This window comes from Berghia stephanieae, chromosome 3 (assembly GCF_034508935.2).
Source record: "Berghia stephanieae isolate SIO BIC M18660-M18661 chromosome 3, UCSD_Bste_1.3, whole genome shotgun sequence".
Lineage (NCBI taxonomy): Eukaryota > Metazoa > Mollusca > Gastropoda > Nudibranchia > Aeolidiidae > Berghia > Berghia stephanieae.
Window position 1 is genome coordinate 95,477,694 of NC_088362.1, and position 13,139 is coordinate 95,490,832.

The window sequence follows — 13,139 nt, forward strand, 5'->3', positions numbered from 1 at the left end:
AGGGGAAGGGTTCAAATAGGGCATGTTTGGATTCCAAGAGATAACTCGGTGTACTTAGTCAAGATCACCTTAAAGTCTCATCCAGACACAAGCACAGGATCCTTCAAAGAGAATTACACTCAAATGTCTACAACTACAAATCGTGATAGTGATATTCACAACATAAAATATAACAAACAGTACATAATACAGTTCACTCCACTTAATCGCATATCTGTTAATCACACACTCCACTTATACGCTACACATTGCCAAAAAACAGAATTATTTCTATATAATTGCTGCACACCATTTCTGCTTGGTTGGAGTGACAACCAGCAGCCATATGAAATCAACGATGCTGTTCCCGTTCCACACAACTTTTCGACCGAAGCATTCGATCAATTCGTTACAATGGACAACAAGGTATCCATCAAAAGTGAACTGACGTGAGATACTGAGTTCCATTCAGCCACACAAAAGACAATACCTAGATAATGAAGATGAGGATGAGTCATAGAAATGTGACCAACACTGAAAAACTTGACATGGTGAACAAACTATGCCGCTAAATCCAAGAACGCTAGACAGATGATCTACATTGGCGGGATTGGAAACACTGGTTTATAAACAGTTAAAACAGTGTGCACAGAATAGAAAGCAATCAACGCTTCACTATTACTGTTCTTAAAAACAATAATGTCACATTGTGTTGTTGATAAAACGGGAACAAGTAAAAAAATAAAATAACCAAAAACACCCCCAGCCCATAACAAACATTCTAATTAGGCCAGGTCTTGAACATGACAATCCTTAGAAAACCCGAAAAGAAAGGAACATACATAACAGTTGGGGCTTAGACTTAGATGCTATTATTAGCTTCTCTACTTAATCGACGCACTAACACAAACTCCCGAGGGTGTGCAATTAAGCAGAGTTGACTGTTATAACATAATTTACAAGGGGAAAAAAATTATCTCCCAAAACTATAACAATACATTCAACTGTTTTCCGCCCAGGCCAGGACAAAACCAAGTCATCTCACTCCAAGACGAGGGCAGAAAGCAAGTTGGAAAACAAATATATAAGACGATAAGTGCCTCCCTTCCCACTATGGGAGGACAAAAGACCCTCCCCTACATGGCAACTTTTGGATTGTCTCCAACACCGATACTGATACAGTTGAAGAAAAAAAAAATTAGGGAGTAGGCAGTGTGTAAGATTAAGATCTGAAAAAGTATGTATGAACATGGACAGAGCCAGACAAAGCAACAACAACAAAAATCCGCCTCACAGGTCGATTTTTTTCTTGTATGGTATTTTTCTCTCTGGCACTATTTCTTACAGATTTTTTTCAAATCTTTATTTTAATACAGTTACAAAGTGAGAGAAATAATTTTCAAGGGGAAAAATATAATTTCTCATGAAAAGAAACCCGCTCAAATTCAACTGCCTTGCTAATCTGGATAAACAAAGTTATTGTAAGAATATAATGAGAAGGACAAGAAGTTGAAAGAAAGCAGATCTTGGTGGATAGTGTGTAGACCCCACACACCAACCATGAAAAATTATACAAATAAGACAAAATAAAAGTTAATATTGTTATACTTTATTGCAGGTATTTGAATATACATGTTCATACATTTTTTAATTATTATAATATTTATATAACTTTGAGTTTACTCTCACGACAATATATACAGAACAGGCCTATTTACTATTACAATAGAAACTTCATTATGAAGTAACACATTGGAAAAACTCATGCACGTATACAAGCTTTTATAATTTATAGTCTATAACTCCATTTAATCCTATTGGGTTCAATTATCCACCACCACCCTCCACCCCTCACACACATTTATTGTTTTTCCAGTGCAATCGAATACACTGTCAAATATTCCCAATTCAAATACACTTAACACTTCCCGACTTTTTCTACCCTTTAACTTTAAAGTCAAAAATTCTTAAAGATATGTAAATGTCAGTGTCAGGAATTGGCGAGGTCATGAAAACCTAATCCTGACAAAGGAATGAGTTTTGAGACTTGATAAAATCAATTTCTTATAAAAGGTGTGACCGTCCTTATCTATATGTTTTAAAACATATTAAAATCTGCCGTATGGAAAGGAAAAGGAAGACATTTCTGATTTTGCCAATGATCCAATTTGCTTCAAGCATTCTATGAGTACATAGAGTCATTGAGTAATGTCAATACAAATAGATTCCCTTCTTGACTTGCATTAAAATTGTATATACAAATCCTTATGGAAAAAAGTTGGTGGGGGGGGGGGGGGGGGGGGGGGGGGTCGACATTTGGCTTCATGCACAAAGGGACTGGTATCTCCCAGGTGGAATTGAGATTTTTTTTTTCCTGAGCCCCCTGTCCTGTCTACCCATCTGTGATTAGGGAGCTGTGTCTGTTACATCTGGAGATAGTAGTACTAAGCAAGAGACTAGCGTCCTATACTATCCAAAGGGTAGCAAGCCCTGAAGGACCACTTGATTTCTGAAAGAGGAAGACCATGTTATATAACTTCTTAACTAAAACGTTATAAAAATTCAATTTTCAGAACCAAAGATTTGAAACGATTCCATTTTAACTCTAGATGTGGGACACACGACAGTATCATAACTTGGTAGGCACCAAAATAAAAATATCGGAAGCATACTGGGCTTGGTTTTGAAAAGTTTTAAGGGATTTGTAACTGGCCATATTTTTTTCTAATACTAATAATACTATACCAAAAGAAGCAATAGATATAAAGAGAATGCCATTCAATGAGCTATCTACAAATCTACATCATGGAATGAATTATCTGTCAAACAAACTACCAGTACATGTATCGCTATGACCATGGGTGAAAGTTACTCAATGATATTAATCCTGCAAAGGCAGGTGCTCAGAAAAAAAATCCTGCAACTACCAATAAGAGGAAAAAACAGAAGTGCGGTTAATTATATAAATGCCGTTTTTTTTCATTTTCAAATCCCGGCCAGACAAAAAAAAAACGGCGAGACCTCTTTCTCAAAAATAAAAATCCGGCCATGCCGGATTTTTCCGGCGAACTTTCACCCATGGCTATGACTAATATTATTAAGACCAGGTGTTCAAAGAGTGTTGGTTGGATAGTAATATGTACCACAATTTCTATCATTCTGGGTTCTGTCGCCTCTTAGCAATTTATGGCTGGTTGGGTCTATAAGTCAACCCTAATGAAAGTCAGTAAAAGCATTTCAATCTCGTCAGTTCTTCCAAAAAACATTTTAACTAACCGGATGGTTTCCGCATGTGATTGAAGTGATTCCGCGGGAAACGTACTTTACCTTCTCATATGGCATGGGCATAAGTATAAGAACATCTCGCATGGCTGGAGAGGAGATGGAACTGATGAACATGATTTTTAGTAAATTGGATTGATAGCAGAGAGAGAACATTAATTGGCATTGATTTATCTGCTGAATGTCTGATTTGGTAAAGAAGGTGTCCTGGTATGGGTTGGAATCTACATATTATTGCAATCCATTGATCATTATTGAAAGTAATGTCACGGGGTTGTGATGAAATCATAGCTTTATAAATCAATTCAATAAACTTTTGTGGAAAATAACTCTAGAATAGCAATGGATGTGTTTTATGATATGGTTGTGAGGTTTCTACATTCCAACGAAGAAGAAGCCCATGGAGCCAGAGTTTATTGCGGTTTCTGTAGCGTGAAATGGACATTAGCAATTGCTTGCTACCCTTTGGATAGAACGCTGGTCTATCGCCAACAAGACCGAGCTACCCATTTATTGCTGGGTGGATAGGGGGGTTGTAAAAAAAATATTTTTTTTGTATGTGGGATCGATCTCGGTCCCTTTGTGTGTGAAGTTAGTGCTCTGCCAAGTGAGCTTTTGGGATCCCTGAAGATTAACAGGAATTGGTAATTACCTCCCTTCACCACGAATTGTGCCAATAACCAAAGACCTCCATCCGTCCTATCAATACATTGGGACTATTAAAATGCCTAACTACGACTGCATATTGCTGTGTCATACTAGAACACTTTTACTTGCTTCAGTCTATTTTGATGATCCTAAAATCCAACATGAAGAACTAAAGATATTTAAGATTTTTATAGACGTGCGTCTCTTCCTGGTATTATTATATTTGTACTAATCCATCTATTTTTGTACTGATCTATCTTTATGATTTATTGTGATATCATCGTCAGTGTATGTGAGATTTTTACCCTTTCTACCAGATCTATCTTAAATTTGCCTTTATCATTGTAAAGACAAGTAAATCTCGAGATATGGTCCATACATTTGAGAGAAAAATATGAGCAAGTAACAAAAGCTAAATGGAAGAGGTCATTTAGGCATGATAAATGTAATGTAATGTAACGATAACAAAGTTATACAGTAATATAATATCATTAGCTATTATTGAAATATGCGTGAAACAAACAATTTCTGAAGAGAAATCGAGGAGACAAAACGACAACAAAAATCAAATTGTTTGATTAAGTAAATGAAATACACTCCAGCAAGGTTTCCTCAAACTCCTCGGGGACATGCAAAAAAGTTCCAGGAAACCATGCCTTGACAAAACAACTTGATGGTTGGGGGGGGAGAGGCTCAATGAGGCTCAACGGTATGGTCTTTAGCTTCAAATCCGAAAGATACCAAGTTCGAATATTCACCGCATTCAACAAGCAACCTCTCCATAGCTCAATTTGCAGCAGTGAGCTGCTGTTTGTCACCTGGGCTATTCCAGTCTTCCCTTGTAATGGACTCAAAGACAAATCTCCTCTTGAGGATGAACCATGGGAACTTTATTATTGACTTTATTGCCTATGTTGAGGTAGATAACTTTATACATGACATGTTACAAGCTGTTAGTGTATGTAGAGGGTGGGGGGGTTGCTATATCACAACATTCAGTGTGCGTGGTATTGAAATTAGAACGAATGGGGAAGTGATAAGAATGAGTAGAGAGGTGTCATCAGTGGTCAAAATTACTAGTTGCATTTTTTTTTAAATCCTTCAATTAATCTAATTTTTATGCTGGTGTATTCGAGGTAAAAATTAGTTCGATTAAGGAATGGAATGATAACAAAGAATAATAAGGAAAAAATTTGGGACATTCAAATGAGTTTGAGGAAACTATGCTGGAGTGTAAGTCAGTATTATTGATTAATAGTAATAGAGACAAGTTTTGGGTCAGTAATTGGAATTAAGGTTTGAAAATAGATGGAAAAGTACTGTGACAACAACAGTCTTTAAAAGGATTTTTTTGATGAAAAAATCATTCATTCCTTACCTATTGCCACTCACCATTCTCTATACATCCTGTCTGTCAAACTGGAAAATTTCTCTTTATTTTTTCAAGAGTGAGACTGATATTGATTAAAAAATAAAATATTCATGTCTGTTCTCCCCAACCCATCAGGAAAAGACACAAACAACCTGTACTGTTTATCAGTGACGCACACATACAATATTTGACATATAATATTTCTCGGTTAAGCTGCTGATGCTGTTGCTACAGCTATTGATATCAAGCTGGAAGAGAAACCTCATCAAAATCACTGTCAAATCCTCATGTTTCTTGTTCATTATAAAGAAGTGGAGGGGGGAAAAAAAACAATGCATTGGTGGTCCATATTTCAAACTGAAGCCACGCACACCTTTTCAGATTTTTAAAGAGTAGATGAAACAACACTGAAGAATAAGCAGAAGCGGACTGGAAGAGAGTGAGGTAGGGAATTATTAATGACAGCCTGTGTAGATAAGTCGACCATAAATCAAATGGTGATTTGAGAAGGAAAAAAATTGAAGGTTGAAATGGAGTGATTGGATACTATGAGTCAAGCTGGTAAAGAAAACCCTGTCTCAGTGGTACGGTCTTTGCTTCCTACCCGAAAGGTACCGAGTTCAATCACCAGCCGCTGCGTTGTGTAGCTTTGAGCAAGTCACCTTGCCCTAGCTCACTTTGCGGCGCTGCTCTGCGGCTGACGCCTGGGCAATCCCAGTCTTCCCTTGGAATAGACCCTAAAGACAAATTTCCCCTTGGGGATGAATAAAGGAAATTTTATTTATTTATTATTTAACTCGATATCCTCATGTTTGTACAGGAGAAAAGCAACTAAACGTGAATAATTTTACATAATATTCTACAATCTGTATTGTTCAATGGAAACCAAATATGATCAAACAAAATCCTTAACAACAAAAGAACGTTAATGATCTCTGGATGAAATTGAATGTTCATGTAATACTTGATTAATGCTGTAGTGTGTTAGTTTTTTTCATGTTCATGTTCATTAATATCATCAACATTTCTAATATTATTATTCATTTGGCACAATTCTCATTATCACAAAAACCCACCAGACATTTTGTACAAAAAAGGTGTAATAATAAATTAAAGCATTCCCCCCAAAAAATTATAATTCAATAATAATGATGATAAAAATAATAATAATAATTAATCAATTAAGACTGTTCTCTCACTGTTTTTTAAATTTCTGAAAAATTCTGTAGATAAAACTATTCAATATTGATATTGTCAAATGCCTTTTTCTCCTGGTAAATTTTTTAAAATTTTAATCTATATTTCCCCATGCTATATACAAATTTAGATATTTTAAAAACAATTCCCCATTTAACGGATAAAAACGCCGACTTTATTAGGTCTATCGGGTTACCAACACCGGATCTTGTAACAAATATGTCCTATGAATGCCTAATAGCATATCTACCAACTATTTTTGTCCCAATCATCATTGTCTCATTGTCCTTGTCATTGTCTCATGGTCCTTGTCCTTGTCCCCCCTGGTTTCAATGACTCCCATGGAATATCTCTACGGTAGAACTGGATCCTCCATGTAATCAAAGCCACCGTCGGCCTGGGACACACTGTGGTCAGTCGTCAGGTCATTGTCCTTGTCCTTGTCCTCCCTGGTTTCAATGACTCCCATGGAATATCTCTACGGTAGAACTGGATCCTCCATGTAATCAAAGCCACCGTCGGCCTGGGACACGCTGTGGTCAGTCGTCAGGTCATCAAACTGAAGGAGAAAACAAATAGGTTTGAAAATATTTTTTTTTTAAAAGAGAGAAAAAGATGAATCGTCTGCACTGTTTTCAGTCCAGATATTTAAACTTATTCACAGAGGCTGGAAATTTTTAAAAATTTTGTAGGTTAGCAGGGGGAATATCGAAAGCCTAACCAGTTATGTAAGAACAAAATTGTAACCTTTAATTCAAAGGAATGGAAAACAATTCCATTATTGAAATGTAAAAACCTGATTATTTTACTGTTGAATCAAAGTCTATATCTAACATTTAAGTATTTAAAATTTGCATCAACGCGAATAATTTCATCAATTTTGAGTTCAAGTGTCTTATAGACTTGCAGGAACGATAATAAAAATTTTCAACCAGAAAAAAAATTTAATGAATAAAACATCTGACTGAAAGCAGGATATTTTTTTAATTGGAAATCAAAGATAGGAATGATCTATGAATAAATGACGCCAAGGAGGATAAATTTTTAAAAAACAAAAAACTTCACAATAAAACCCTGATCAAGGCATCAATTAAAATGGGAGGTTTGGATGTTGTTGTCTTTCAACGGTTGACAGTTGAAATCGTGCCTATCATAATTTAAGCAAAAGAAAAATTTAACAAAATGATGAACAATAAAATTTTTTCATGAGATAGTAAAAACAAACCAAAAAAAATCAAGAGTAGCGGCAGATTTGATCAAAAAAGGCAATCTGCTTTGGGGGGGGGGGGGGGGGGGGGGGAATATCCTGTCCCAGTTAGGAATTATCTATAATAAAAAAGAAATAACAATGGCATCAGCACATTCAAGCCCTGCAAAGTGATAAAAAAATGGAAAGATTCTTGTTCATAGCAATCTTAAATTTAAAAAGCAACAAACAAAAAAGAGGCTAAGAGCAGGCCTCAAACCCATTTTCTTCATATGTAAATGCAATGCCTTATCTGCTCAGTCATCTATTTATCCAATGACCAACTCCATCCTTTATAATTTGTAACTATGAAAATGAAAAAAAAAAGCTTTGCTTACTCCACTCTTGTCACTTCTTAGTAAATCGTCGGCTTCTATAGAAATATCATCTATTTCTTCCTCATCAATTTCTTCAGCAATACTTCCATTCTCCGCAGTCTCTGTCTTTGTCTCGCCTTTGGAAATCTTATGACTCATACTGTGTCTGGAACAAAGAGAACAGGAAATAGATTTTAAAAGAACATTAAAACAAGCAAGAAAAAAAATTTCTGGCTTGTTTTTTTTTTAAGGTAGACATTTTTCCAAAATAAAAAAAAAATGAAATAACTAATCCAGATGTGATATTCTGATTGTATGTATTGAAAACAACTTTCACTTTAAACAGGCAACCATCAACAGAACACTTGTAATGAATTCAATCAATCAATCAATAACATATGCAATGCAGTCTGCAAGAATTAACTCCCTTGAAATCAACTCAAAACCCAACAGTGGTCTCATTTTTTCCTCCTTTGTCTTTTTTAAAATAAATATCTGATGACGTCAACAGTTTTGTGGAATTTCGTCTAAAGTCAGCTTCAACTTACTGACTAACGTTAACATTTACCTTTATGTACAGTTTTATAAAAATAACAGAAATAGTGAATCAAAGTGAAGCAGTGTTGATTGCGGTTAATGAATAAATGGGTTGAAATCATTGTAAGCTTTGGCACCAGCATTGTAACCTTGTGTATTTTACACACACACAACCCAACTCAATTTTGAAACGTTTTTCCCCATTAAGTGTCATAGACCAATGATCAAAGATCTAGGGTTCAGCAGCGTTGAGACTTGTCCAGACAAGGGGAATAATTAAGACAGGAAATAAATGTGTGAGAGAAAGCAGTTGAAGTCTTTGGTGGAAGTGTCAAAGTCAAAGAGACAGGTAAATAATATATAATTTCTACTCACTCAGGACTGAAATCATCTTCATATTCATAATCATCGTGAGAATCTGAAAAAAAAGGAGTGGGGACGTGAGGGAGAGAGACAGAGTTCAATTATGAGCCACTTTTTAAAATTATACACACATGTGCAAAATTAACTTTTTCTCTGTCTCCCAGGCTTCCTCACTCACAATCAAACTCTTATGGTAACTGTCACACACACACACACACTCACTATTATTTGCAGCCGAAACCCCCCATCTGTCCAGAGGAGTGCGTCAAGGGAGCCACACCGCGACGTGAAAAAGGTAGACGCTTGTGGTTGTCACTCATCGTGAAGGTCAGTCGTCCTCAGATCCTCAGTTCAACAGCTGATGCCTTTTCATCATTACAGGAGAAGACTACAAATAAACAGCAAAACATCCCTAATTCGACCTGGTAACTACAGTGACGAGACGCAGGCTCTGCTTTGCGGGGCATATCTTACGCATGGACGCAGACCGCCTCTTGCGTGGAACTTTCATTACCTACTTGAAGAGCTCGACAACTAGACCAGCAGGCACTCTACACTACATGGGCTGGATTCTATGCCCATTGGCGAAATTGTGACTCTAGCCAGGAACAGAGGTGCTTGGTCCCGATACGTGAATTCCCTGTGACCGTGACACTTTTATGCTGATGTAGCATAGCACCTTATAGGTGCCGTACTAACGTACAATGCAACTCAGACATACATATATATATATATATTATATATATATATATATATATTAGTTCAAAAAAAGGAGGGGGGGGGGGGGGGGGAGAAGAGGAGCATAACCATCAAGACTATGTCTATGATAAACTAGGTAACCATTTTCTCAACATTTTCTCAACCAGCAGTCAATGCAAATCATGAAACAGGGGTCTGGCCGAATCACACATCTGCCTCATGAATATTAATTAACCTGGCAGCAATGTTCTGAATAATCTGAAAACTTTTCAAAAAATGTTCCAAACTGAAACAATGGACATTATAATAATCCTTTGAGAGCGCAATATTGCTTTATGCCACAAATTACAAAATTTGCTGCAAAATATTAGTGAAAACCTTAAATTGAATTGAATTGAAATTGTTAATTGAGACAGTTGGCATCAAAACTGAAATAAATGAAGATATGAAAATAGACCATCACTAGAGAGATTTTTTCACCAAAGTCCAACTTCTCTTCAAATTCTTTCATTTAAGGCTTCTTCCAAAATTTGGAGTACAAATAATCAGATGTATGCATGAGCTAAGAAACTTGGTTGGCCTGATGATGGTACAATTACAGCTTGAATACGAAAACCTTTCTGTTGAGAAAATTCGACGTTGCTCAAATAAGTTAGTAAATCTTACCTAAGCCGAGATCTTCCATGCGTTTATCAATTGCCCTCAAGTTTTGGTCTAAATCCGTGTCTGGTGAGGTTAAAGGGGGAAAGGTTGGTTAGTAAGCTGGGTGCATGCAGTGCAGGGTTTGAAACAAAAATCATAAATAGAAGATATTGAATGGACCATTCCACTTAAACTTCTATCCAAGCTGTCAGAGAAAGGGTTTTTTTGTCACCAAATCTTGAGATCTGAGTTTGTTATCGTTGCTGTTGTTGTTATTATTGTTGTTGTTGCTGTCTTTGTCATCATTGTGTTTGTTTTCCACTACATTTGGATTTCAAAATGTTTCAGGTAATTTATTTATTTCACAAACTACAATTACTATTAAAATTAAAAATTCCAGATGCTCCAATCAATTTAAATAAACTATTTAAAAAACATAATATAATTTAGACATTTCTCTTCTTTCTTTCCTGTTTTCATTATTTATGCTATGACTGTTTTAAAAGAAAAAGTAAATAACTTTCATTAACAATTTTTTTTGCTAAACTATGAAGACCAACATGAATTCTGTTAACCATTACCCCCCCCCCCCCCCCCCTCCCCACTCCCCAACACTCCTGTACTCTCTTTTCCTCTATCCAAATATCAAAACGATTTTAATAATGTAATAATAAAAAACATCAATCTTGAATGTTCTACTTATATTAATGTCCTTTCGAACACACATGACTTTGTGATATGACAGACATGTAAATAATAACTGAGACAATACATAAGAGTGTTGTCATCGATGTAGTAGTAGTAGTAATGACAATCAGATGTACCTAACAACCATATTCATAAACTCAGCCCTAGTGATTGGCAAAAGGACAAACTCCAAGCTGAATTTTTCTACTAAATTCTTCTAATTTTCTAAGTATTATAATTAAAATGAATAGTTCTGGATTGAATTTAAAACAGATCAAACATGTGGTTTTTAATTTGAAAAGGCATTCGATTTAGATCATGCAAAAGGAGAAGCAAAACTGGGAGTTTGGCTGCATTCATCACTGGAGTAAACTATATATATATTCTAACCAAAAAAAAAATGTTTTAAAGATTCAATGAATACGGTGCTTATCATCCAGGCACTTTGTAATATTTAGTTTTATCTTCTGACCGTTAATGGGACAAAGCACAATTACTTTACAATATTTCTGTTAATCTTCTGTTGACGGGACAAAGCACAATGAACAAACAGAACAATACATGCAGCCTGTTATAGGACATAGACAATGCCAGAAAGAGCCTGTCTCTACAAAATAGGAAAAGGAACATTTGTGAGCTTTTTTTTTTGAGTTTTTTTTTTATATAGCACAAAATCCACTAAACATGCTCAAAGCGCTTTACATTTGTGAGAAAAATGCTCTTCCAAAAATCAAACTGTTGAGGTGTCTTATGCTAGTTCGAACACTAATCCAATTTAGGCCTTAGTGTGAGTCCATAAAGACCTCTACACCAAAGCAACAATAAAATCTGCGTTCATTGCATCAACTGGATGACTTGTTTATCCGTCTGAAAAAGTAGCTGGTTGACCTGGGACTTATCATTCTTATGATATGTGGACATCATCTCACTGGTTGAAATCTCAAACAAATTAAAGGAAAAACAGTTAAGATAAATAAATGTGAACATTTATATTGCGAATTTACACTCATTCAACATACTTTATGCACACATACTTAAAAATGCTTCATGTATTCCTCCAGTAAGCCATATGGATTCAAATTTCAAGTTCAAGCTGTATATTTACTTGTTGTGCATTCTTTTTTTAGTAGAAACACAATATCAGTCACTGCATATGTCCCCAGGTAAACATTTACACCTGAGTTAAGTGGGGTAAATTGAGTCAAAGGCAAGGGTTTACCCATGAACAACAATGCCATGGCTAGAACATTGAGTTAGAGAACAAACTCAACATCGCTTTATTAAAGACACTGACTGTACTGCTGAGTCATCAACACTGCATAAAGAGTAAATCTCAGAGGTGTCGTGTGTTGATCTAGATGATAATAGCATGTGCAGCTATGTGGTCTTGTGGTATGACACTCGCTTTCGGATCGGAAGGTCCTGGGTTCGAGCCTCGCTCGGCGCATAGTTGAGTCCTTGGAGAAGGCTCTTTACTCACATTCTCTCACCTTACTCAGGTGTAAAATGAGTATCTGGCCGTTAACAGTGTTGTCTCTGTCCAAATAAAAATGTAATATCATCTAACAGGCGTAATGTCTTGTCCTAAATGTTAAGTATTGCTGTTGACCAGAGACCCCTTGTAAAGCGCTTTGAGCATGTTTAGTGGATATTGCGCTATATAAAAGCTCAATTATTAATTATTATCTCACCATTGTTTGGAGACTTGATTCTATCTATATGAACTCACCATTGTTTGGAGACTTGATTCTATCTAGGGATGGAGCGCCAGCCAACGACCCCATGCCTCGACCTCCAGTAAGAGAAGGCAGACCATCCAATGAGCTCATTCCACCACCCGATTGTTTCCCTTTAGACTTGATATCCCCGCTGTTGTTTGTGGAAGTGTCTGGTTTGTTATCTTTGTTTTTCTCTAATTCACTGGGGATGAGTAATAATAATAATAATAATAATAATAATAATAATAATAATAATAATAATAATAACAATAATAATAATAATATAATAATAATAATAATATAATAATAATAATAATAATAATAATAATAACAACAATAATAAGTAATAATAATAACAATAATAACAATAATAAGTAATAATAATAAAATAATAATGATGATGATGACAACGACGATGACGACCGATCATCATCATCATCATCATGAATCAC

The 13,139-nt window shown here is 35.7% G+C and overlaps 1 protein-coding gene across 13 annotated transcripts in view; it reads right to left on the reverse strand.

The window, feature by feature from the left end:
- Positions 1–1,566: 1,566 nt before the first annotated feature.
- Positions 1,567–13,139, reverse strand: part of LOC144968902 (centrosomal protein 43-like) — a 34,990-nt gene continuing 23,417 nt past the window's right edge. For 11 of the 13 annotated variants that reach the window (XM_078907730.1, XM_078907731.1, XM_078907734.1 and 8 more), the window contains 5 exons: positions 12,699–12,889; positions 10,307–10,366; positions 8,954–8,996; positions 8,063–8,207; positions 1,567–7,037 (listed from right to left, as the gene is read on the reverse strand). In XM_078907730.1, the coding sequence (XP_078763856.1) occupies positions 6,957–7,037; positions 8,063–8,207; positions 8,954–8,996; positions 10,307–10,366; positions 12,699–12,889 (520 nt within the window). In that variant the 3' untranslated portion in view covers positions 1,567–6,956. The remainder of the gene's footprint in view (positions 7,038–8,062; positions 8,208–8,953; positions 8,997–10,306; positions 10,367–12,698; positions 12,890–13,139) is intronic. The other 2 variants (XM_078907743.1, XM_078907735.1) reach the window with 2 other exon arrangements.